This window comes from Cherax quadricarinatus, unplaced genomic scaffold (assembly GCF_038502225.1).
Source record: "Cherax quadricarinatus isolate ZL_2023a unplaced genomic scaffold, ASM3850222v1 Contig880, whole genome shotgun sequence".
In the NCBI taxonomy this organism is placed as follows: Eukaryota; Metazoa; Arthropoda; class Malacostraca; order Decapoda; family Parastacidae; genus Cherax; species Cherax quadricarinatus.
In genome coordinates this window covers 84317-111355 of record NW_027195906.1, presented here as the reverse complement: position 1 = coordinate 111355, position 27039 = coordinate 84317, and the positions used below count along the sequence as shown (strand labels likewise).

At 43.7% G+C, this 27039-nt stretch overlaps 1 protein-coding gene across 1 annotated transcript in view; it reads left to right on the top strand.

Moving 5' to 3' along the window:
- The first annotated feature begins 16853 nt into the window (after positions 1 to 16853).
- Positions 16854 to 27039, top strand: part of LOC138851527 (presenilin homolog) — a 28199-nt gene continuing 18013 nt past the window's right edge. The window contains exons 1-4 of the mRNA XM_070080734.1: positions 16854 to 16893; positions 21741 to 21991; positions 24698 to 24873; positions 26757 to 26898. Of these exons, the coding sequence (XP_069936835.1) occupies positions 16854 to 16893; positions 21741 to 21991; positions 24698 to 24873; positions 26757 to 26898 (609 nt within the window). The remainder of the gene's footprint in view (positions 16894 to 21740; positions 21992 to 24697; positions 24874 to 26756; positions 26899 to 27039) is intronic.

The window sequence follows — 27039 nt, the reverse complement described above, 5'->3', positions numbered from 1 at the left end:
AGGTAGAGGCAGGCCCCACTTATACAGCAGGTTAGGTGTTTGAGGTAGAGGCAGGCCCCACTTATACAGCAGGTTAGGTGTTTGAGGTAGAGGCAGGCCCCACTTATACAGCAGGTTAGGTGTTTGAGGTAGAGGCAGGCCCCACTTATACAGCAGGTTAGGTGTTTGAGGTAGAGGCAGGCCCCACTTATACAGCAGGTTAGGTGTTTGAGGTAGAGGCAGGCCCCACTTATACAGCAGGTTAGGTGTTTGAGGTAGAGGCAGGCCCCACTTATACAGCAGGTTAGGTGTTTGAGGTAGAGGCAGGCCCCACTTATACAGCAGGTTAGGTGTTTGAGGTAGAGGCAGGCCCCACTTATACAGCAGGTTAGGTGTTTGAGGTAGAGGCAGGCCCCACTTATACAGCAGGTTAGGTGTTTGAGGTAGAGGCAGGCCCCACTTATACAGCAGGTTAGGTGTTTGAGGTAGAGGCAGGCCCCACTTATACAGCAGGTTAGGTGTTTGAGGTAGAGGCAGGCCCCACTTATACAGCAGGTTAGGTGTTTGAGGTAGAGGCAGGCCCCACTTATACAGCAGGTTAGGTGTTTGAGGTAGAGGCAGGCCCCACTTATACAGCAGGTTAGGTGTTTGAGGTAGAGGCAGGCCCCACTTATACAGCAGGTTAGGTGTTTGAGGTAGAGGCAGGCCCCACTTATACAGCAGGTTAGGTGTTTGAGGTAGAGGCAGGCCCCACTTATACAGCAGGTCAGGTGTTTGAGGTAGAGGCAGGCCCCACTTATACAGCAGGTTAGGTGTTTGAGGTAGAGGCAGGCCCCACTTATACAGCAGGTTAGGTGTTTGAGGTAGAGGCAGGCCCCACTTATACAGCAGGTTAGGTGTTTGAGGTAGAGGCAGGCCCCACTTATACAGCAGGTTAGGTGTTTGAGGTAGAGGCAGGCCCCACTTATACAGCAGGTTAGGTGTTTGAGGTAGAGGCAGGCCCCACTTATACAGCAGGTTAGGTGTTTGAGGTAGAGGCAGGCCCCACTTATACAGCAGGTTAGGTGTTTGAGGTAGAGGCAGGCCCCACTTATACAGCAGGTTAGGTGTTTGAGGTAGAGGCAGGCCCCACTTATACAGCAGGTTAGGTGTTTGAGGTAGAGGCAGGCCCCACTTATACAGCAGGTTAGGTGTTTGAGGTAGAGGCAGGCCCCACTTATACAGCAGGTTAGGTGTTTGAGGTAGAGGCAGGCCCCACTTATACAGCAGGTTAGGTGTTTGAGGTAGAGGCAGGCCCCACTTATACAGCAGGTTAGGTGTTTGAGGTAGAGGCAGGCCCCACTTATACAGCAGGTTAGGTGTTTGAGGTAGAGGCAGGCCCCACTTATACAGCAGGTTAGGTGTTTGAGGTAGAGGCAGGCCCCACTTATACAGCAGGTTAGGTGTTTGAGGTAGAGGCAGGCCCCACTTATACAGCAGGTTAGGTGTTTGAGGTAGAGGCAGGCCCCACTTATACAGCAGGTTAGGTGTTTGAGGTAGAGGCAGGCCCCACTTATACAGCAGGTTAGGTGTTTGAGGTAGAGGCAGGCCCCACTTATACAGCAGGTTAGGTGTTTGAGGTAGAGGCAGGCCCCACTTATACAGCAGGTTAGGTGTTTGAGGTAGAGGCAGGCCCCACTTATACAGCAGGTTAGGTGTTTGAGGTAGAGGCAGGCCCCACTTATACAGCAGGTTAGGTGTTTGAGGTAGAGGCAGGCCCCACTTATACAGCAGGTTAGGTGTTTGAGGTAGAGGCAGGCCCCACTTATACAGCAGGTTAGGTGTTTGAGGTAGAGGCAGGCCCCACTTATACAGCAGGTTAGGTGTTTGAGGTAGAGGCAGGCCCCACTTATACAGCAGGTTAGGTGTTTGAGGTAGAGGCAGGCCCCACTTATACAGCAGGTTAGGTGTTTGAGGTAGAGGCAGGCCCCACTTATACAGCAGGTTAGGTGTTTGAGGTAGAGGCAGGCCCCACTTATACAGCAGGTTAGGTGTTTGAGGTAGAGGCAGGCCCCACTTATACAGCAGGTTAGGTGTTTGAGGTAGAGGCAGGCCCCACTTATACAGCAGGTTAGGTGTTTGAGGTAGAGGCAGGCCCCACTTATACAGCAGGTTAGGTGTTTGAGGTAGAGGCAGGCCCCACTTATACAGCAGGTTAGGTGTTTGAGGTAGAGGCAGGCCCCACTTATACAGCAGGTTAGGTGTTTGAGGTAGAGGCAGGCCCCACTTATACAGCAGGTTAGGTGTTTGAGGTAGAGGCAGGCCCCACTTATACAGCAGGCCCCACTTATACAGCAGGTTAGGTGTTTGAGGTAGAGGCAGGCCCCACTTATACAGCAGGTCAGGTGTTTGAGGTAGAGGCAGGCCCCACTTATACAGCAGGTTAGGTGTTTGAGGTAGAGGCAGGCCCCACTTATACAGCAGGTTAGGTGTTTGAGGTAGAGGCAGGCCCCACTTATACAGCAGGTTAGGTGTTTGAGGTAGAGGCAGGCCCCACTTATACAGCAGGTTAGGTGTTTGAGGTAGAGGCAGGCCCCACTTATACAGCAGGTTAGGTGTTTGAGGTAGAGGCAGGCCCCACTTATACAGCAGGTTAGGTGTTTGAGGTAGAGGCAGGCCCCACTTATACAGCAGGTTAGGTGTTTGAGGTAGAGGCAGGCCCCACTTATACAGCAGGTTAGGTGTTTGAGGTAGAGGCAGGCCCCACTTATACAGCAGGTTAGGTGTTTGAGGTAGAGGCAGGCCCCACTTATACAGCAGGTTAGGTGTTTGAGGTAGAGGCAGGCCCCACTTATACAGCAGGTTAGGTGTTTGAGGTAGAGGCAGGCCCCACTTATACAGCAGGTTAGGTGTTTGAGGTAGAGGCAGGCCCCACTTATACAGCAGGTTAGGTGTTTGAGGTAGAGGCAGGCCCCACTTATACAGCAGGTTAGGTGTTTGAGGTAGAGGCAGGCCCCACTTATACAGCAGGTTAGGTGTTTGAGGTAGAGGCAGGCCCCACTTATACAGCAGGTTAGGTGTTTGAGGTAGAGGCAGGCCCCACTTATACAGCAGGTTAGGTGTTTGAGGTAGAGGCAGGCCCCACTTATACAGCAGGTTAGGTGTTTGAGGTAGAGGCAGGCCCCACTTATACAGCAGGTTAGGTGTTTGAGGTAGAGGCAGGCCCCACTTATACAGCAGGTTAGGTGTTTGAGGTAGAGGCAGGCCCCACTTATACAGCAGGTTAGGTGTTTGAGGTAGAGGCAGGCCCCACTTATACAGCAGGTTAGGTGTTTGAGGTAGAGGCAGGCCCCACTTATACAGCAGGTTAGGTGTTTGAGGTAGAGGCAGGCCCCACTTATACAGCAGGTTAGGTGTTTGAGGTAGAGGCAGGCCCCACTTATACAGCAGGTTAGGTGTTTGAGGTAGAGGCAGGCCCCACTTATACAGCAGGTTAGGTGTTTGAGGTAGAGGCAGGCCCCACTTATACAGCAGGTTAGGTGTTTGAGGTAGAGGCAGGCCCCACTTATACAGCAGGTTAGGTGTTTGAGGTAGAGGCAGGCCCCACTTATACAGCAGGTTAGGTGTTTGAGGTAGAGGCAGGCCCCACTTATACAGCAGGTTAGGTGTTTGAGGTAGAGGCAGGCCCCACTTATACAGCAGGTTAGGTGTTTGAGGTAGAGGCAGGCCCCACTTATACAGCAGGTTAGGTGTTTGAGGTAGAGGCAGGCCCCACTTATACAGCAGGTTAGGTGTTTGAGGTAGAGGCAGGCCCCACTTATACAGCAGGTTAGGTGTTTGAGGTAGAGGCAGGCCCCACTTATACAGCAGGTTAGGTGTTTGAGGTAGAGGCAGGCCCCACTTATACAGCAGGTTAGGTGTTTGAGGTAGAGGCAGGCCCCACTTATACAGCAGGTTAGGTGTTTGAGGTAGAGGCAGGCCCCACTTATACAGCAGGTTAGGTGTTTGAGGTAGAGGCAGGCCCCACTTATACAGCAGGTTAGGTGTTTGAGGTAGAGGCAGGCCCCACTTATACAGCAGGTTAGGTGTTTGAGGTAGAGGCAGGCCCCACTTATACAGCAGGTTAGGTGTTTGAGGTAGAGGCAGGCCCCACTTATACAGCAGGTTAGGTGTTTGAGGTAGAGGCAGGCCCCACTTATACAGCAGGTTAGGTGTTTGAGGTAGAGGCAGGCCCCACTTATACAGCAGGCCCCACTTATACAGCAGGTGAGGTGTTTGAGGTAGAGGCAGGCCCCACTTATACAGCAGGGTAGGTGTTTGAGGTAGAGGCAGGCCCCACTTATACAGCAGGTTAGGTGTTTGAGGTAGAGGCAGGCCCCACTTATACAGCAGGTTAGGTGTTTGAGGTAGAGGCAGGCCCCACTTATACAGCAGGTTAGGTGTTTGAGGTAGAGGCAGGCCCCACTTATACAGCAGGTTAGGTGTTTGAGGTAGAGGCAGGCCCCACTTATACAGCAGGTTAGGTGTTTGAGGTAGAGGCAGGCCCCACTTATACAGCAGGTTAGGTGTTTGAGGTAGAGGCAGGCCCCACTTATACAGCAGGTTAGGTGTTTGAGGTAGAGGCAGGCCCCACTTATACAGCAGGTTAGGTGTTTGAGGTAGAGGCAGGCCCCACTTATACAGCAGGTTAGGTGTTTGAGGTAGAGGCAGGCCCCACTTATACAGCAGGTTAGGTGTTTGAGGTAGAGGCAGGCCCCACTTATACAGCAGGTTAGGTGTTTGAGGTAGAGGCAGGCCCCACTTATACAGCAGGTTAGGTGTTTGAGGTAGAGGCAGGCCCCACTTATACAGCAGGTTAGGTGTTTGAGGTAGAGGCAGGCCCCACTTATACAGCAGGTTAGGTGTTTGAGGTAGAGGCAGGCCCCACTTATACAGCAGGTTAGGTGTTTGAGGTAGAGGCAGGCCCCACTTATACAGCAGGTTAGGTGTTTGAGGTAGAGGCAGGCCCCACTTATACAGCAGGTTAGGTGTTTGAGGTAGAGGCAGGCCCCACTTATACAGCAGGTTAGGTGTTTGAGGTAGAGGCAGGCCCCACTTATACAGCAGGTTAGGTGTTTGAGGTAGAGGCAGGCCCCACTTATACAGCAGGTTAGGTGTTTGAGGTAGAGGCAGGCCCCACTTATACAGCAGGTTAGGTGTTTGAGGTAGAGGCAGGCCCCACTTATACAGCAGGTTAGGTGTTTGAGGTAGAGGCAGGCCCCACTTATACAGCAGGTTAGGTGTTTGAGGTAGAGGCAGGCCCCACTTATACAGCAGGTTAGGTGTTTGAGGTAGAGGCAGGCCCCACTTATACAGCAGGTTAGGTGTTTGAGGTAGAGGCAGGCCCCACTTATACAGCAGGTTAGGTGTTTGAGGTAGAGGCAGGCCCCACTTATACAGCAGGTTAGGTGTTTGAGGTAGAGGCAGGCCCCACTTATACAGCAGGTTAGGTGTTTGAGGTTATACAGCAGGTTAGGTGTTTGAGGTAGAGGCAGGCCCCACTTATACAGCAGGTTAGGTGTTTGAGGTAGAGGCAGGCCCCACTTATACAGCAGGTTAGGTGTTTGAGGTAGAGGCAGGCCCCACTTATACAGCAGGTTAGGTGTTTGAGGTAGAGGCAGGCCCCACTTATACAGCAGGTTAGGTGTTTGAGGTAGAGGCAGGCCCCACTTATACAGCAGGTTAGGTGTTTGAGGTAGAGGCAGGCCCCACTTATACAGCAGGTTAGGTGTTTGAGGTAGAGGCAGGCCCCACTTATACAGCAGGTTAGGTGTTTGAGGTAGAGGCAGGCCCCACTTATACAGCAGGTTAGGTGTTTGAGGTAGAGGCAGGCCCCACTTATACAGCAGGTTAGGTGTTTGAGGTAGAGGCAGGCCCCACTTATACAGCAGGTTAGGTGTTTGAGGTAGAGGCAGGCCCCACTTATACAGCAGGTTAGGTGTTTGAGGTAGAGGCAGGCCCCACTTATACAGCAGGTTAGGTGTTTGAGGTAGAGGCAGGCCCCACTTATACAGCAGGTTAGGTGTTTGAGGTAGAGGCAGGCCCCACTTATACAGCAGGTTAGGTGTTTGAGGTAGAGGCAGGCCCCACTTATACAGCAGGTTAGGTGTTTGAGGTAGAGGCAGGCCCCACTTATACAGCAGGTTAGGTGTTTGAGGTAGAGGCAGGCCCCACTTATACAGCAGGTTAGGTGTTTGAGGTAGAGGCAGGCCCCACTTATACAGCAGGTTAGGTGTTTGAGGTAGAGGCAGGCCCCACTTATACAGCAGGTTAGGTGTTTGAGGTAGAGGCAGGCCCCACTTATACAGCAGGTTAGGTGTTTGAGGTAGAGGCAGGCCCCACTTATACAGCAGGTTAGGTGTTTGAGGTAGAGGCAGGCCCCACTTATACAGCAGGTTAGGTGTTTGAGGTAGAGGCAGGCCCCACTTATACAGCAGGTTAGGTGTTTGAGGTAGAGGCAGGCCCCACTTATACAGCAGGTTAGGTGTTTGAGGTAGAGGCAGGCCCCACTTATACAGCAGGTTAGGTGTTTGAGGTAGAGGCAGGCCCCACTTATACAGCAGGTTAGGTGTTTGAGGTAGAGGCAGGCCCCACTTATACAGCAGGTTAGGTGTTTGAGGTAGAGGCAGGCCCCACTTATACAGCAGGTTAGGTGTTTGAGGTAGAGGCAGGCCCCACTTATACAGCAGGTTAGGTGTTTGAGGTAGAGGCAGGCCCCACTTATACAGCAGGTTAGGTGTTTGAGGTAGAGGCAGGCCCCACTTATACAGCAGGTTAGGTGTTTGAGGTAGAGGCAGGCCCCACTTATACAGCAGGTTAGGTGTTTGAGGTAGAGGCAGGCCCCACTTATACAGCAGGTTAGGTGTTTGAGGTAGAGGCAGGCCCCACTTATACAGCAGGTTAGGTGTTTGAGGTAGAGGCAGGCCCCACTTATACAGCAGGTTAGGTGTTTGAGGTAGAGGCAGGCCCCACTTATACAGCAGGTTAGGTGTTTGAGGTAGAGGCAGGCCCCACTTATACAGCAGGTTAGGTGTTTGAGGTAGAGGCAGGCCCCACTTATACAGCAGGTTAGGTGTTTGAGGTAGAGGCAGGCCCCACTTATACAGCAGGTTAGGTGTTTGAGGTAGAGGCAGGCCCCACTTATACAGCAGGTTAGGTGTTTGAGGTAGAGGCAGGCCCCACTTATACAGCAGGTTAGGTGTTTGAGGTAGAGGCAGGCCCCACTTATACAGCAGGTTAGGTGTTTGAGGTAGAGGCAGGCCCCACTTATACAGCAGGTTAGGTGTTTGAGGTAGAGGCAGGCCCCACTTATACAGCAGGTTAGGTGTTTGAGGTAGAGGCAGGCCCCACTTATACAGCAGGTTAGGTGTTTGAGGTAGAGGCAGGCCCCACTTATACAGCAGGTTAGGTGTTTGAGGTAGAGGCAGGCCCCACTTATACAGCAGGTTAGGTGTTTGAGGTAGAGGCAGGCCCCACTTATACAGCAGGTCAGGTGTTTGAGGTAGAGGCAGGCCCCACTTATACAGCAGGTTAGGTGTTTGAGGTAGAGGCAGGCCCCACTTATACAGCAGGTTAGGTGTTTGAGGTAGAGGCAGGCCCCACTTATACAGCAGGTTAGGTGTTTGAGGTAGAGGCAGGCCCCACTTATACAGCAGGTTAGGTGTTTGAGGTAGAGGCAGGCCCCACTTATACAGCAGGTTAGGTGTTTGAGGTAGAGGCAGGCCCCACTTATACAGCAGGTTAGGTGTTTGAGGTAGAGGCAGGCCCCACTTATACAGCAGGTTAGGTGTTTGAGGTAGAGGCAGGCCCCACTTATACAGCAGGTTAGGTGTTTGAGGTAGAGGCAGGCCCCACTTATACAGCAGGTTAGGTGTTTGAGGTAGAGGCAGGCCCCACTTATACAGCAGGTTAGGTGTTTGAGGTAGAGGCAGGCCCCACTTATACAGCAGGTTAGGTGTTTGAGGTAGAGGCAGGCCCCACTTATACAGCAGGTTAGGTGTTTGAGGTAGAGGCAGGCCCCACTTATACAGCAGGTTAGGTGTTTGAGGTAGAGGCAGGCCCCACTTATACAGCAGGTTAGGTGTTTGAGGTAGAGGCAGGCCCCACTTATACAGCAGGTTAGGTGTTTGAGGTAGAGGCAGGCCCCACTTATACAGCAGGTTAGGTGTTTGAGGTAGAGGCAGGCCCCACTTATACAGCAGGTTAGGTGTTTGAGGTAGAGGCAGGCCCCACTTATACAGCAGGTTAGGTGTTTGAGGTAGAGGCAGGCCCCACTTATACAGCAGGTTAGGTGTTTGAGGTAGAGGCAGGCCCCACTTATACAGCAGGTTAGGTGTTTGAGGTAGAGGCAGGCCCCACTTATACAGCAGGTTAGGTGTTTGAGGTAGAGGCAGGCCCCACTTATACAGCAGGTTAGGTGTTTGAGGTAGAGGCAGGCCCCACTTATACAGCAGGTTAGGTGTTTGAGGTAGAGGCAGGCCCCACTTATACAGCAGGTTAGGTGTTTGAGGTAGAGGCAGGCCCCACTTATACAGCAGGTTAGGTGTTTGAGGTAGAGGCAGGCCCCACTTATACAGCAGGTTAGGTGTTTGAGGTAGAGGCAGGCCCCACTTATACAGCAGGTTAGGTGTTTGAGGTAGAGGCAGGCCCCACTTATACAGCAGGTCAGGTGTTTGAGGTAGAGGCAGGCCCCACTTATACAGCAGGTTAGGTGTTTGAGGTAGAGGCAGGCCCCACTTATACAGCAGGTTAGGTGTTTGAGGTAGAGGCAGGCCCCACTTATACAGCAGGTTAGGTGTTTGAGGTAGAGGCAGGCCCCACTTATACAGCAGGTTAGGTGTTTGAGGTAGAGGCAGGCCCCACTTATACAGCAGGTGAGGAGGTAGAGGCAGGCCCCACTTATACAGCAGGTTAGGTGTTTGAGGTAGAGGCAGGCCCCACTTATACAGCAGGTTAGGTGTTTGAGGTAGAGGCAGGCCCCACTTATACAGCAGGTTAGGTGTTTGAGGTAGAGGCAGGCCCCACTTATACAGCAGGTTAGGTGTTTGAGGTAGAGGCAGGCCCCACTTATACAGCAGGTTAGGTGTTTGAGGTAGAGGCAGGCCCCACTTATACAGCAGGTTAGGTGTTTGAGGTAGAGGCAGGCCCCACTTATACAGCAGGTTAGGTGTTTGAGGTAGAGGCAGGCCCCACTTATACAGCAGGTTAGGTGTTTGAGGTAGAGGCAGGCCCCACTTATACAGCAGGTTAGGTGTTTGAGGTAGAGGCAGGCCCCACTTATACAGCAGGTTAGGTGTTTGAGGTAGAGGCAGGCCCCACTTATACAGCAGGTTAGGTGTTTGAGGTAGAGGCAGGCCCCACTTATACAGCAGGTTAGGTGTTTGAGGTAGAGGCAGGCCCCACTTATACAGCAGGTTAGGTGTTTGAGGTAGAGGCAGGCCCCACTTATACAGCAGGTTAGGTGTTTGAGGTAGAGGCAGGCCCCACTTATACAGCAGGTTAGGTGTTTGAGGTAGAGGCAGGCCCCACTTATACAGCAGGTTTGAGGTAGAGGCAGGCCCCACTTATACAGCAGGTCAGGTGTTTGAGGTAGAGGCAGGCCCCACTTATACAGCAGGTTAGGTGTTTGAGGTAGAGGCAGGCCCCACTTATACAGCAGGTTAGGTGTTTGAGGTAGAGGCAGGCCCCACTTATACAGCAGGTTAGGTGTTTGAGGTAGAGGCAGGCCCCACTTATACAGCAGGTTAGGTGTTTGAGGTAGAGGCAGGCCCCACTTATACAGCAGGTTAGGTGTTTGAGGTAGAGGCAGGCCCCACTTATACAGCAGGTTAGGTGTTTGAGGTAGAGGCAGGCCCCACTTATACAGCAGGTTAGGTGTTTGAGGTAGAGGCAGGCCCCACTTATACAGCAGGTTAGGTGTTTGAGGTAGAGGCAGGCCCCACTTATACAGCAGGTTAGGTGTTTGAGGTAGAGGCAGGCCCCACTTATACAGCAGGTTAGGTGTTTGAGGTAGAGGCAGGCCCCACTTATACAGCAGGTTAGGTGTTTGAGGTAGAGGCAGGCCCCACTTATACAGCAGGTTAGGTGTTTGAGGTAGAGGCAGGCCCCACTTATACAGCAGGTTAGGTGTTTGAGGTAGAGGCAGGCCCCACTTATACAGCAGGTTAGGTGTTTGAGGTAGAGGCAGGCCCCACTTATACAGCAGGTTAGGTGTTTGAGGTAGAGGCAGGCCCCACTTATACAGCAGGTTAGGTGTTTGAGGTAGAGGCAGGCCCCACTTATACAGCAGGTTAGGTGTTTGAGGTAGAGGCAGGCCCCACTTATACAGCAGGTTAGGTGTTTGAGGTAGAGGCAGGCCCCACTTATACAGCAGGTTAGGTGTTTGAGGTAGAGGCAGGCCCCACTTATACAGCAGGTTAGGTGTTTGAGGTAGAGGCAGGCCCCACTTATACAGCAGGTTAGGTGTTTGAGGTAGAGGCAGGCCCCACTTATACAGCAGGTTAGGTGTTTGAGGTAGAGGCAGGCCCCACTTATACAGCAGGTTAGGTGTTTGAGGTAGAGGCAGGCCCCACTTATACAGCAGGTTAGGTGTTTGAGGTAGAGGCAGGCCCCACTTATACAGCAGGTTAGGTGTTTGAGGTAGAGGCAGGCCCCACTTATACAGCAGGTTAGGTGTTTGAGGTAGAGGCAGGCCCCACTTATACAGCAGGTTAGGTGTTTGAGGTAGAGGCAGGCCCCACTTATACAGCAGGTTAGGTGTTTGAGGTAGAGGCAGGCCCCACTTATACAGCAGGTTAGGTGTTTGAGGTAGAGGCAGGCCCCACTTATACAGCAGGTTAGGTGTTTGAGGTAGAGGCAGGCCCCACTTATACAGCAGGTTAGGTGTTTGAGGTAGAGGCAGGCCCCACTTATACAGCAGGTTAGGTGTTTGAGGTAGAGGCAGGCCCCACTTATACAGCAGGTTAGGTGTTTGAGGTAGAGGCAGGCCCCACTTATACAGCAGGTTAGGTGTTTGAGGTAGAGGCAGGCCCCACTTATACAGCAGGTTAGGTGTTTGAGGTAGAGGCAGGCCCCACTTATACAGCAGGTTAGGTGTTTGAGGTAGAGGCAGGCCCCACTTATACAGCAGGTTAGGTGTTTGAGGTAGAGGCAGGCCCCACTTATACAGCAGGTTAGGTGTTTGAGGTAGAGGCAGGCCCCACTTATACAGCAGGTTAGGTGTTTGAGGTAGAGGCAGGCCCCACTTATACAGCAGGTTAGGTGTTTGAGGTAGAGGCAGGCCCCACTTATACAGCAGGTCAGGTGTTTGAGGTAGAGGCAGGCCCCACTTATACAGCAGGCCCCACTTATACAGCAGGTTAGGTGTTTGAGGTAGAGGCAGGCCCCACTTATACAGCAGGTTAGGTGTTTGAGGTAGAGGCAGGCCCCACTTATACAGCAGGTTAGGTGTTTGAGGTAGAGGCAGGCCCCACTTATACAGCAGGTTAGGTGTTTGAGGTAGAGGCAGGCCCCACTTATACAGCAGGTTAGGTGTTTGAGGTAGAGGCAGGCCCCCTTCTTATACAGCAGGTCAGGTGTTTGAGGTAGAGACAGGCCCCACCATAGAAGGCACAGAAAAGCATAATTTATGTCGATTGCATTTATCAAACTTCCACTCTGTTGATAAGACCTTGTACATAATGTTTAAGAATAGCTAAAAAATTTCATATGAAGTCAAACAATGCATCAATCAAAAGGCAGGACAAGGGTAAATTCTTGGGACTACACCTGGACAGTAAACTAAAAATCACTGCACACCCAGAACATTTCTAAAAAAAAAAAAAAGTGGCATTCTTTTAAATATAGTGTTGTGTATCTTGGACATCCTGTTAAGTATCTCAACCATCCCTACTTGCCTTGTACTATTCTAATCTATTCCTACCTCACTTATGTTATTTGCATGGGGATCACCAACAGCTGATCACTTGAAACCTGTTGTTACTCAGCAGAAATCAGCTCTTAATATAATATTTATTTACCACAAGTACATGTATAAAGCTAGTTTGTCAGTTTTATCCCAGGATGCTACCCACACCAGTCTACTAACACTCAGGTTCCCATTTTACTGATTGGGAACATAAACAACCGGTGTAGAGAAACGTGCCCAAGGTTTCTACCCTCACTTGCTGTGGAAGAAAGAGTTTTAATTACCAGGCCATGGAGCACCCAAAGAATAATTACATTCAGGTTGCATCAGTGTACCCCTCCCCTATTTGAAGTTTAAATTTGCTTAATATTCAAAATATTTACTTTATACAGTACATGCTATGTATATAGGTCACTCAATACACTCTGGATAACTGCAACAGAACACATGAACATTACAAGAAACAAATATCTCTTCAACTATATACCACATGTAGAACTCGACCTGTTCAGTAACCCCATGCCAGTAAAAGGCCCTAAAATATGGAGCTCTTTGCCTGAAAATGCCAGTTCCCTATTTGTCCGTGGTTTTAATATTACTTAAATATATCCACTATATAATGATTGTAAATGCTGATGCCTTGTTGTCACCAGTTTAATTCAAATACTCCATAAAAAGCATCACATTGATCTGGTGTAACTCCATTTTGATTATTTAAAATTGTCCAGTCTTTCACATATAACCTGTCTCATTATACTTATGATCAGAATGAATTACTCGTGATGTACTGATATCCAGTGCCTAAAATAATATTCTAGGATTACAATTAGTACTTTATATCAAATTGTACTTGTAACAAAACTGTAACCAAACTGTAACCAAATGAAATGTTAATCTTAAGTAGCAGGATGACATCACAATAGAGATGGCCTTCCAAACTGCAACATCACCTACAATGAAGGAGGGGTGGAGATGTTGCAGTTCGGAAGGTATCAGACCTGTGATGTCGGAACACTTCTGGCAAGACACTAATTTAATGAGTGATGGTGAAATCGTTAATCTTTTTTTGGTCAGCCTACTTTAGTGGGAGATGGTTGTTGTACCAAAACAGAGAGAGATATAACATGGGCACTTTAAAAAGACAAGATGGTTGTTGAAGGGAGGGAGGGTAACGTGTAAGAGAATTATGATATATTATTTTATTTTGCACAAAAGTGGGAGGGTTTAGTGGGGATGTAAAGAAAGAAAAGATTTGATATTTTAATTTCTTAAATTGTCTTAGATACTGGGATGAGAGACCATATACCTTTGTATTAATTGCCCTAATGTGGGATACGGTATGTAATATTGATTTTCTTTCAGAATTTCATTTTAATGTACATATTAATTAATACTGTTTTTATTGCAGGTTCAGATTTGTATCCTGGAAAGAAGTTAGTACCTACAACCTACTGCATTCAGCAAAGTGCTGGCTACGATCTGCTCTCCCAGCAGCCATTTACTCCCAGTGTACTGAGTAGTTGAGTAACTCTCTTGGTGCTTGTTGTGACCGCAATGGGTTGGTGAATCAACTCCCTACCTAGCACTGCTGTTCCTTTCAACGGGTGAAAGCACCCAAGGGCTGTCCAAGCAGAAATTTAATCCCAGTTTATTGAGTAACTCTCGGTGCAGGTTGTAACCGCATTGAGTTAGTGAATCAACTCCCAAGCACCTTTGCTTCTTTCAACGTGTGAAGGCATACATGAGCTAAGCCAAAGTTTCCTCCCAGATCAATTAACTCGACTAGTTGCAGTGTTCGTAAAGATTTTGCTAAAATGGTTGCTTCATATGAAATTGGAGATGTTATGTGTTCCTTTGTTCGTGTCCGAGGAAGTGGAGCAGACAAAGCTGCAAAGCTTATTTGCTGGGACCTTGCTCGCTCTTCAACAGTTGCTGGAGCAGTACCTGTTCAGCCAACAATCCCATCAGCCATCCCAATAACTACATTGTTCAAGCCAGCAAAATCTGATGAAGAAAATAACAGACCTAACAGTGAAGAGCAAGGAGCTGTAGCTCAGGTTGATGAGCAAACGGAGGAAAGAGCATCAGCAAAATCCATCAGTAAGAATGCCTCTGCAAGCAAGCAGGAAAGCTCTGTGGCACAGGCAGCAAGACCAACTGAAGAACCATGTCCAAATATATCAAACTGTACACCTCTGAAGCCTGATGGTGGAGGACAATCTGCAGGTGCACGCAAAAGAAAGCACATCATTGAGTCTGGAAGATTAGAACAAGAGAGTGGACCTTCACTCACAAAGGTTCAGTGCGTGTCACAGGAAATGGAAGAAGACGGTAAAATTGCTACTACTATTGGTGCATTATCACAAGTACAGGAGGAAGTATCCAAACTGACTAAAGAACGTGATCAACTACGTAAAGAAAATGAAGAGCTCCGAAACAGGTTGACCCTGTTCCATGATCTCTTCAGGAACAAGAAGCGCCTTTCATTGCTTGTTAGGCGCATGGGCATAACAAACTAACTGTTGCACTCAGACGCAAGTGCCATTGAGTCTGGAAGATTAGAAGGCAGGGAACCTGTAAAAGTGTGTGTTACTTCTGTTACTGGCAGAATCATAACACGGATGAATTATCTAAACTCCAAGAGCAAGAAGTACCCAACATTTTTGAGTTGCTTTGGCATAAATTTAATTGCTGCATGCAAACATAAATGAAATTCAACATGGATGGCTAAAAAAGTGAGCTCATGTTCAGTATTATAAATCATATAACCTCAAATTATTAGTTCCATTTGTTTTAAATGTTACAAACATTCCTTTGCCGGTTTATAAGCAAAATTAATTTTTATATATTTTTAAATTATTTTGGCATATAGTTTATTGTACCTACATACAGAATTACACAAAGTAATTTTGTAGAAAAAAGATTAGATTGTGAGAGGTGTTATCTGGTCATTGAGAAACTGCACCATATATAGTTAAAGAAAAATTAAATAAAAACTTAGGTTTAAGTGCACTAATCTGAATGCCACTTTTGAAATAGTTTTGATAGTTCATGTTAAATAGTTTTGATAGTTCATGTTAAATAGTTTTGATAGTTCATGTTAAATAGTTTTGATAGTTCATGTTAAATAGTTTTGATAGTTCATGTTAAATAATGTCATAATTCTACCTTTTGATTCAGTGCCAGTTTATCTCAAGTGAATTTTTTTTCTCCGAATTGTAATTCTTGTTGCTCCAGTTATTCCTTGTGGCTAGGTGCCAGTTTATGGCTGGAGTGACTTGTTCCTCCAGTTATTCCTTGTGGCTAGGTGCCAGTTTATGGCTGGAGTGACTTGTTCCTCCAGTTATTCCTTGTGGCTAGGTGCCAGTTTATGGCTGGAGTGACTTGTTGCTCCAGTTATTCCTTGTGGCTAGGTGCCAGTTTATGGCTGGAGTGACTTGTTGCTCCAGTTATTCCTTGTGGCTAGGTGCCAGTTTATGGCTGGAGTGACTTTTGTTCCTCCAGTTATTCAATATGGCTAAGTGCCATTCCATATAAATAAAAAAATTTGTATACTGCTTCCTATGTTTAAAAATGGAAGCTTAAGTTACTTAACTAATGTGTGTTAAGCAAAGGAAATCTCTTCATTAAAAGTAGGCATACACTGAGGCCCATTATATTATAGTTTAATATCTGCATCTGAAAAATTTTATTTTGTATGATTTGTTCAGGAACGTTCTTTGTTTAACTTTCTCGTGAAGTACCCTTTTTTGATGCAGATTTTATAGCTGGGTCTTTGTATATTGCTAATTTGTGAAACTGACCCAATTGCTACAGTTGCTGGCAAGACTTTATGCTTCACTCCTCGGATGTGTTCTCTTCTGTCAAGTAATGTTGAAAGATTGTTGCAAGTTTTAGCTTGTGCTAATATTGTTACACTTAATGGAAAGTACATTGTTAAGTATATGTGTTATTTAATATATGGTTGGTATTAAATAACAGTGAATTGAGTATAATTATGTATGTAAGGGAAACATTGTATTTAACAAATATGGAATCTTTGATGACATCCGCCTAATTCTAAATACATGTATAGTAATAATTTGAAACTAACCCAAGAATTGAAAATGGAAGAGTTGTTTTTCACCGTGATAGTGGTTCTGGATGGATAAAAATATTTTCCAGACTAGTTTCCAGTTTTTGTCTTAAAAAAGTTTAGATATCAGTATTGTTGCTAGACTTATTCAAAATAGATACATGAATTGCACATATTAGAGGAGTTTTGTCCTTTTACTAGTCTCAAGTTAGAAGAATAGGATCAAATTAAATGTTAAGTAAGATTGCGTCAGGTAAAGTCGTGTGTGTTTTGAGAATAATTGAGAGGCATGCATCCACACACAAAAAGTAAAAAATTATGATTCCTCTTAGAATTGTTTTATATGAGGGAAAAGTTATCAAAATTGTATCTGATGGCATAAGTGAAAGAATTTTGGAAGAGAACCTCTTTTTTGCCATTGAATTATATGAGGGAAAGTTATCAAAATTGTATCTGATGGCATAAGTGAAAGAATTTTGGAAGAGAACCTCTTTTTTGCCATTGAATTAGGGTTAAATTTCAGTTTATTGTAAATAGTTATCTTCTATATTTGATCTTGTTTGTGTGTACAAGGTTTTTGTTGGTGGATCTTACTTTCAACATTGATTGAAAAACTGACCTTTGCTTTGTTTTTTCCGAAACTTTGTCAGTTCTATGTTAAAATAGATTATTCTGGTCAAGTTTCAATGTCTGAATGTCACTTAGCAATTGACTTTGGACTTTAAGGTATTAAAAGCATTTCACACATATTTTGCTTCGTAACAACATTTTTAATTAGTTAAATAAAATTTAATTGTTAATATGACGTCATTCAGCATTGAAACTGTCTAATTTTTTTTTAAAAATCGTTACATGGAATGTTGTAAGCAGTTTATCATGGCAGTTGCCTCGCCTCTCAATAGTTACATGGAATGTTGTAAGCAGTTTATCATGGCAGTTGCCTCGCCTCTCAATACAGGGGGTTTCCTACCTTCAATATTTTTGTTGTCATAGGATAATTAACCTATGATTCATTTAATTCTTATGCGTTCTCATTTGTTACCACCCTGTAATGGATTAACTCAGTTTTTTGCTTGACTCTGTAGATTAGTTACATTTCAAGAGTTCTCAAGATATTTATTACCCTGTAAAGGACTTTGTAAATCATATGGTTCTGCCGATATTATTACATGCTAAATAACCAACTTATTATAATCAAACAGCATTGTTTTTCAGTCTTTTACATTGTGGTAATATGTATTTTAAACAAAGTTTGAATATTTAGTTGCAAATGTTAATTCAAATCTATCATTTGTAAAAAAAAAAAAAAAACAAAGCCTGAGTGTCATTCAGTGATTCTTAGGCTTTATTAAAAGGCCACCAAAAAAAAAAAAAAAAAAAATTTTGAACGTTTGATAGTGTAGGGTTACAATATATTTTCTTAAGCGTGTGTTAAGAGTATATTCATGAATTAATAATTGAATACATTTTGTAGTACAATAATTAAGCAGCTTTTACCGTTACTGCTCCAGCATTTACAAAAGCTCTTTACAAAAATTATTTTGAAGTTGTCTGGTTAGTAGCTCCTAGATTTCAGATTATTAATTTATGATTGTTTTCAGTTAAGATATTATAAAGGATCATATAATGCTTTTTTTGATGTAATAAACAACAGTCTCCATTATTTCTGTCTGTTATTTCATCCTTTGTTTAGCTAGGTTAATACTGGAAAAATAAGCTATAATTGGAATTTAATAATGACTATGTAGGTTATAATTGGAATTTATACATACATGTTGACCCTTTTGGGTTAAACGCTTGGTTATGATTATAATAATCAGGTATAATTTAAAATTGCTTAAATGTTACTTAAAGGGAAGTTCATCGACAACTGTAACTGGCTTTGGTACAAGAAATTGGACCTAATTTCAATATTCTTGGATGGAACCAGTTTGCTACCCATACACTTCCCTTATTACAGGTGCTGTATGACATCTTGGGATGGGTTTAGCGCTTACTCCTATTTATTATGCGTAAATGTAATATTTGAAAGATAATTCTTACCTGAATTTAAGCATAAATACTCTTCGAGGCGCATTTGGCCACTGAGGGTTCTTGATCCAAACAATGGGAGCTACCCTTTTCTTAGATTCAGCGCTGTATGACCCTTTTGGGCTTAGTACTTAGTTATGATTATTTTTCTTGCACTGAATCTGATTGCTTCAAATTTTCCAGGTAGTGTATGACCCTTGTGGTTTTACCTGGTGGATCAGGGCCTGATCAACCAGGCTGTTACTGTTGGCCGCACGTAATCCAACGTACGACCCACAGCCCAGCTGGTGAGGTACTAACTTCAGGTACCTATCCAGTGCCTGCTTGAAGACAGCCTGATGTATGCTGGGAGACAGTTGAACAGTCTTGGGCCTCTGATACTTAGTGTTGTCTCTTATGCTAGTTGCACCCCTGCTTTTCATTGAGGGGATGTTGCATCGTCTGCCGAGTCTTTTTTTCTTAGGGAGTGATTTTCATGTACAAATTTGACACTGGTATTGTAATTTGTAGAGACGCGAGAAGTAATTAGGACTTTTTTCAGTGTCTTCGTTTCCCCCCAGTGGATTATGAACCATTTTCTGTTGGCTTTTTTTTCTCCTAAATAATTTACATAAGTTACTCTGTATGATAGTTGTTCTTATGTTTACCTGTGTTTAAATAAACTTAACTTCCTGTACCATCAAGGACCTAGGTGGAAATAAGTGGCTGACTTTTTTGTCTTATCTTAGGCTGCCCGAAATACAGTATGCTAGTGACTTTCTTTTGTGTTTAACGATATTTGATTACATGTAAACTACATTTTTATATACCACCTGTAAACTGCTATTGAGCCAGCAGCCATACTAGGACCACCAGTGATGTATTAATAAGGCTTGAGCATAATGTATATATTATTATTAGCCTACAGAAATAAGTACAATAGGTATGTCTGGTAATATAAATTAATGTTTGAAATTGAATTTTTAACAGTGCCGAGGTGACTGGGCACTACACTATACAGCAGCGCTATATATTATTATTATTATTATAATCAAAAAGAAGCGCTAAGCCACAAGGGCTATACAGCGCTGCAGGGTAGGGAAGGAAGCAAGGGAATTGGATGGCAGAAGGGAGGGGGGATGATCAGCAGGTTACAGAAAACAGCGGGGCAGGGGATAGTACGGGGGTAGAGGGTAGCAAGAGATTGAAGTAGAAAGGGCTGAAGGTATCAGAATTTGTGAAGTAAGTCAGTCGTTGTCAAAAAGTCAATGAGAGAGTCCGGATGAAAGGTGGGTCCATCAGCGAGAAGGGAAGGTAAAGAGAGAGCAGCGGAGCGAAGACGACGACAGAGGTAAATTCTGCGTGCTCGTTGATAAAGTGGGCAGTCTAACAGAATGTGGCTGACTGATAATGGAGCTTGGCAATTCTCACAGAGAGGAGCAAGACGCCTCTCCATGAGATATCCATGAGTAAGACGAGTATGGCCAATGCGAAGACGGGAGAGAGTAGTCTCCCAACCTCGACACTGGTGATAAGAAGACGGCCAGTAACCTATACTCGGTTTAATAGACTGAAGTTTGTTGCCGAGCATAGTAGACCAACGTTGTTGCCAACGGGTGTGAAGGTGGGAAGATATTGCAGCAAAATAGTCCGTAAATGGAATACCTCTATAAGAAACTGGTAGGTCATGTACTGCTGACCGCGCAGCAGTGTCTGCCTGTTCATTGCCCTGTACGTCAACATGACTAGGGACCCAACAAAAAACAATATCTTTATGCTTGGTAAAGATGCGGCGTAGCCAAAGTTGGATACGGAGGACTAAGGGGTGAGGTGTATCAAATTTTTGTATAGCCTGTAAAGCACTAAGGGAGTCTGAGACAACCACAAATGATGACACAGGCATAGATGCAATATGGATAAGTGCTGTAAGGATGGCATATAATTCAGCAGTAAAAATACTAGCCGAAGATAGTAAATGCCCTTGTACGACGCTGTCCGGAAACACTGCTGCGAATCCTACGCCGTCAGAAGACTTAGAGCCATCTGTGTACACAGCAATGGCATGAGAATGAGAGTGAAAGTGGTCAAGAAAAAGAGAGCGGGAAGCGACCGTAGACAGTTGGGCTTTCGAGCAAGGGAGGGAGAAAGAACAGACTCGAACAGCTGGAACTTCCCAGGGGGGTAGGGAAAAGTGAGATGCTACATGTACATAGAAAGGTGGTAGTTGAAGAGAAGACAAGAGCGAATGAAGGCGAAGAGAGAAGGGATGGAGTAAACAGGGGCGGCGAACAAATAAAGAATGTCTACTAATATCAGTGACCATTCTATAAATGGAAGGATTGCGGAGATCATGAGAGCGTACATAGTAGCGCAGGCAATGGGCATCATGGCGATCGGATAAGGATGGAACTTTCGCTTCTGCATAGAGGCTCTCGACAGGGGAAGAGCGGAAAGCACCAAGGCATAAACGTAATCCTTGGTGATGAATGGGGTTAAGGCTAGAGAGAGTAGCAGGAGATGCCGCTGAATAGATCTGGTCACCATAATCAAGTTTCGATAAAATAAGGGTGGAATGTAGGCGAAGGAGGGTTCGACGATCAGCTCCCCACGAAAGATGAGCAAGGGTTTTAAGAAGGTTCAGCCGGCTGTGACAAGTTGCCTTCAGAGAGGTAATGTGAGGTTTCCAGGATAACCTACGATCAAAGAGGAGGCCCAGAAACTTGACTGTATCACGTTCAGCAGCGCTATATAGCCCTTGTGGTTTAGCGCTTCTTTTTGATTATAATTTACACTATGCATCAGATATGAAGTAGTGAGCATACAGGTCTCCTATGCATCAACTAATTGTGTATGTTGGCATTCTGAGCACATCCTTGGACTTTTTTGTTTGTATTGTTCATAGAAAACTCAGTTAAAATTTTCACAAGTTTGGTGAAGCCAAAGGGTACACTTCCCACACCGAATAATTTTTCGTTCCCATTGTTAGGTAGTCTGCATCTTCAACTTGACCTTAGATTCATAAATTAATTTCTTAATCTACTCACTGAGTAGACCCTTGTCCCTTAACCTAGATAGGGACAGGATAAAAGGTTCATTAAGCTAATAATTCATTAAGAATGACTCAGGAAATCGTAATGCTTATTAAGCAAATTGCATTTTTCCCATAGAAGTCTGTTATAACTTTAGATGTGAACAGAGACAATGTCTAATGCCTATTATTTTTTTAATGGTAGAATTTTAACACATACTGCAGTATATTCAAATTCATAAGACATAAATAGCATAAGATGTTTAACTTTCAATATTGGTTGTTTTCCCTTAATACTTACTACTCAAAATGCTCATCATGAATTAGCAATAATATCATGAATTAACGATAATCCAACCAGCCAAACCCAACCTTAATGGCGTTTTTAAAGAAGTTGCAGGAATAATAAATATGTAGAGCCAACACCTGTGGCGGCTCATAGCTAAAATTAGTGGAGGTGCTTCTGTGAAGCTCACAGCTCCATACAAGGATTTTTGTAATTTTTTCATGTACTGACATTAAGCCCAAGGATTATATAATGTACAAGTATAAAGAAAGAATTTAAAGAAAAAACTCATTATATTGAATGTTATTGATAATATCGAGTGAAAATAGAGGGCGCTACAGTTAGGCAGTGCCTATACCCGAGCCACCACTGGCCAACACACAACTTGACCTGCAACTGAGTGCCTAAAAGTGCCTGATACTCAGTTAAATTGTATGAGATGGTACTCTTATATTACACACTATAACTTCTTTACTAAACATATTCCTTTTTTCTTCACTGATTTTTTTTCAGTTTGATGGAGGTTTGGCATTAGATGACGAGGCTGCCATCTCAAATAATCACTTACAAGGTGATGGTCAACAGGATGAAGCAAGGCAGAGCAATAGAGGAAGTGAAGGTAGAGTGTGTGGCGAACAAGAGCAGGTTACTCGTGGGCATGGTGGCAGGAGAGGGCACACTCACGTACCGGTGAGTATAGTTTAAATTTTATTTTGTGATTATGTATGATATGCGTATTAGGGTTGAAATGTTATTCACAAGTTTTTCAGACTTCCAGGCTTATAGTATCCCTGTGACTAGGGACGGAATGATACCAAATTTTACCAGTACCAGTACTCGCTTTTAGCCCAGTACCAATACCATCGATATTACTTGATGACAAAATTTGCTGATACATGCTAATATTAAGTTTTAAGCTGGTTACAGATACATGTACCTGCAAAATTAGCTGGTACTTGCCCATATCTATACATTGGCACACTCATAATTGTGACATAATTTGTCAAGATTTGTGCAATACAGATGTTTAGAAAGCCTCTTGAGGTGAAGATTTTTAGAAGCCAGGAATATTTATTCTTCTCCTTTAAAATCTGGCCCCAGTTATAGTATACGGTACCACCCATTAGACGTGACCCACATCAATTTATTAACACCTGGATAGTACCTGTTTACTGCTAAATGGATATTTTCAGTATATGCAAGGAGATATGCCTGTGTATCATGCTTTGCCCAGGAATCTTGCCTAAGATGTTTTGGTTGTGATGCAATCACTTTGACCACTGAACTACAGGTCAACGTTAGTTAGTAGCTGTTCACAGAAGGGGTATGCTTTAAAAATAAAATTGGCTTTATTTTGTGAAGGAATGTTATTGGGGTGTACCAAAGTATTGGTATAGGTTAATTTTGATGGTATCAGTTTCAGCCTAAAATTATCGGTATCTGCTTAAATTTTGGAAACGCAGTAGTCTGGAAAGTCGACACTTTTTCACGTGATTTTCACCATATCTAAATTAGATCCTAACCTTATGAAAAAGATGTTATAGGATGAGTTACAGTGAACCCTCTCATTAACAGGAATAGGGGGAAGGGGGTATATTGCTAATTATCTGAATCTTCTGAATTATGAAATTAATTTTTCATGATCGTCCAGTTGTCCTTTGCGCTAACAGTTTTGGTCCATTGACGCAAAAGGCAGCTGAAGATTAAGAATATGAGCATTATAACCTGTAGTATTACAGTATTGTGCTGTATAGTAATTTTATAGTACAGTACTGTATGTAATTTACAGTTATTTTACTTCTTTCTTTGGTGGAGAAACGAGGTGTAAACTGCCATGATTGACAGTGGAGACTCAGAATAACTTTTATTCTGAGTCAGGAGAGCTGTAAAACTCCACTAACATCTATGCCAATTTTAAGAGCATAGTCTGAAAGTTTGTCCTCGCTTCACTGCATGTCAGCATAGTCTGAAAGTTTGTCCTCGCTTCACTGCATGTCAGCATAGTCTGAAAGTTTGTCCTCGCTTCACTGCATGTCAGCATAGTCTGAAAGTTTGTCCTCGCTTCACTGCATGTCAGCATAGTCTGAAAGTTTGTCCTCGCTTCACTGCATGTCAGCATAGTCTGAAAGTTTGTCCTCGCTTCACTGCATGTCAGACATTGTTTCTTAACACCATATGCCTCTCATACCCATGCTGCTGAGATGCCAGACTCAACCTTCATTAGTTCAAGTTACTGCTTAACACTGAGAACCACATGTTTTCTATGGCACAACCACTTGCTTTAGAAGCCAGTGTTATTTGCACTTAATATGCTAATCTCTTTCTTCTTCCAGCACACCGGCCGTATCCCACCAAGGCAGGGTGGCCCAAAAAGAAAAACAAAAGCTTCTCTTTTTAAATTTAGTAATTTATACAGAAGGGGTTATTAGCCCCTTGCTCCTGGCATTCTAGTCTCCTCCTATGACACGCATAGCTTACAGAGGAAGAATTCTGTTCCACTTCCCCATGGAGATAATATGCTAATCTTTCTTTCAACACACCGGCTGCATCCCACCGAGGTGGGGTGGCCCAAAAGGAAAAACGAAAGTTTCTCCTTTCAAATTTAGTAATATATACAGGAGAAGGGGTTACCAGCCCCTTGCTCCCGGCATTTCAGTCGCCTCTTATGACACGCATGGCTTATGGAGGAAGAATTCTGTTCCACTTCCCCATGGAGATAATATGCTAATAGTCACACAAAATTATCTAAATCCTGGGTAAATTAGAGACTGATGAGTGTTTGAGTGAGCACAGACAATAAGCTGGCATGGCTGGCCTGTGGCTCAAGGAACAGTGAAAACATCAGGTCCTGGACGTGACTGCTCTGGCCCAAATTAGACAAATGTCCGATTCGTTTAGCTTGGTCCAATACTTCAGAAGACCACTGGACACTTGCTACACAGTTCAAAATTACAGAGTTTCATCCGTTGTCTGACATTTCCAGTGTTTATCCAGCCAGTTTTTTTTGTCTGAAATTGGCATGGTTGGTTATATTATTATTATTATAATCAAGGGGGAAGCGCTAAACCCGGAGGATTATACAGCGCCTGGGGGGGGATGTGGAAGGCATTCAGGCTTAATTCGGGGAACTGGAGCACAGATCCAATTCCCTAAATCAAGAGCCCCTCACCAACATCAAGGAACCTTCCTTGAGGGGGGTTGGTTATAGAATTTAGTCTAAAGCACTAAAAGCATTGGTGTATGTAATACAGTACAATATGTAAATTATTTTTCAAAAACACATATCTTGTTTTTGCATTTTTTTTTTTTTTTTTTTTTTTTTTTAGATGAGATACAATGCCTTTGTTTAATCAGATGCTGAGTATTTTAAATAACACTTCTTATTTTATTTTCTAGGAACCTGGAGAAAATTCTCAATCAGCTGGAGAGTGGAAAGAGGGAGAGGAAGAAGAGGAGCTCAAATATGGTGCACAACATGTAATAAAGGTGTTCATCCCTGTGTCTCTGTGTATGTTAGTGGTGGTTGCCACTGTATCTTCAGTTACATTTTACACAGAAAAAGGAGCATACCTGTAAGTACTGTATTTTAACTGTCAGATTTCAAACTACATTTTAAGTATTTATGAAACCCTATTAAACAAGGTCCCTTATAATTAATACCAAGAGGGCATACAACTTAGAAAAAAGATATGAAAAGGAATCTGTCTGTTAAGAGTGAAATATATGAAATTATGGACAAGGAGTTAGAGAGGTATTAAGAATCATGGAAACAATGAAAAGAAATAATTGAATGTAAATGATGAAATAATGCAAGAAATTTCATTTACAAATTAAATGAGATGTATTAAAAAGATTGACGAGCCTTGAGGGTATCTCGTAGCTTGATCACTAGCACACACTGCTCGCACACTGGTCTGGGGGTCGATCCCTGGTATGGCTGAAAACATCAGGATGTGTTTCCTTAAGATAGTAGTATGTCATTGATGTCAGCTAGGCTTGTATACCTTGTACATGTACTTGTAGAAACAAAGATAATTATTATTATCATTGAATATGAATGGAGTAAAATGGTAAGAGTTTAAAGCTTGAACAGCAGCAAGCGTCAGTGAACCCTTTTACAAAATCAACTGGATGGTCAATGATTATATATTTTTTCCTCTTGGTCAACTGCTTTGACACTTGATTCATTTTGAAAGTGAAGCATTTTTGGTTGAGGAGCAATAGAGCATTATGACTCATGCATATATATGTATACAAACGATGTTTTTTTTTCCTTCCAACTACATATCTACCACTAAATGATCTGATATGATATTTCACTTAAAAAAACTTGCATGTTCACAAGCCGCTCTTACGTACAGCCTCTCCTCACTTAATGACATACTCGTTTACCAACACCTTGGACTTACAACAGGCTCTCTGACCAACATACATACCTAAATAATGTGTGTGCTAGAGTTGATTTCCTCTATTCTTTTTATTACAATATACAGTACGCTACTGTATAAACATTTAAAAATATACCAGAAATTTTATAAATGATGCAAAGGTGACATTAAAACAATATGAAAGATAGTTGACACAAACCCACTACCATTATAGTATGCTCCTCACTTATCAACAAATTCGTTTACTGACGTGGTCTTAGGAACAGTTGTTAAGTGAGGAGAGGCTGTACTTTATTGTACTTGTAAATTTATTACAATCAGCATTAAACTCTTCTGTTACAATTTTTTGTAAATGCAATTAGAAAAATGCAACAAAAATTTAAGAACACATACCACGAAGGTGTTTATATGCGCTATATAGTTTTAGATGTACTTCAGTTGCAGTTAGGAAAAATTGCATCCTTTTTTTGAAAGACACATGGCATTGACTGTTACCAAACCTCATTCATGATGCATTATACTAGTTAAGTCTCCTGTTTTCAGTTAACTCTTGGCACTCCAAACTTTCCTACTATGCTCTTTATAACCATTTCTCCCATATTAACATTATGGGCTCCCAAAACAAATGCTTTCTCTGAATAAAAACTCCCTAAACATTCACATTGCTATCTTCTCTTATCTCATCTTTAGGTACAGAACCCAATTTTCACATCCTGCTTTCATTCTAAATTGTATAACTCTTATATTTAAATATTTGTACCCATTTTTTCTTCCATAATTGTTCATTTCATATTACTTCTGCTCTTCTTTGAGCTCTTGTTCTTTTAGATAATCCTGACTTTAGCCCATTTACTAATTGTCATTCAAATTTCCCCATCTCTTTAAACCTTGTTTCATTTAGTATTATAACATCCAGTTTCTCATTCATAATATAAACACACTGCTCTTTCCTAATATCTGTCTTCTGGTACATCCTCACACAGTGGCCATTTCAACCCTAAAATTTCCTTTTTCTTTAGTAATTGCACACAGAAAATATGTTTGATTGTTTTTTTTTTATTTTACAGATTGTACACCCCATTTCATGAGGAATCTCAGAGTATTGGGGATAAAGTGTATGATGCACTATGTAATGCTCTAATTCTCCTGTGTGTAGTGGTTGTTTTAACCATTGTGCTTATATTACTTTACAAGAAACTCTGCTATAAGGTGAGACCATTAGTGACTAATAGATCTACAGAGTTTCATGTGTGTATTGTAATACGAGTGTTATTAATTACTTCAGCATGTTATTAAATAGTTCAAAATATTGTATTTTAAAAGTTAATTAGTAATTGGTAATAAGATATG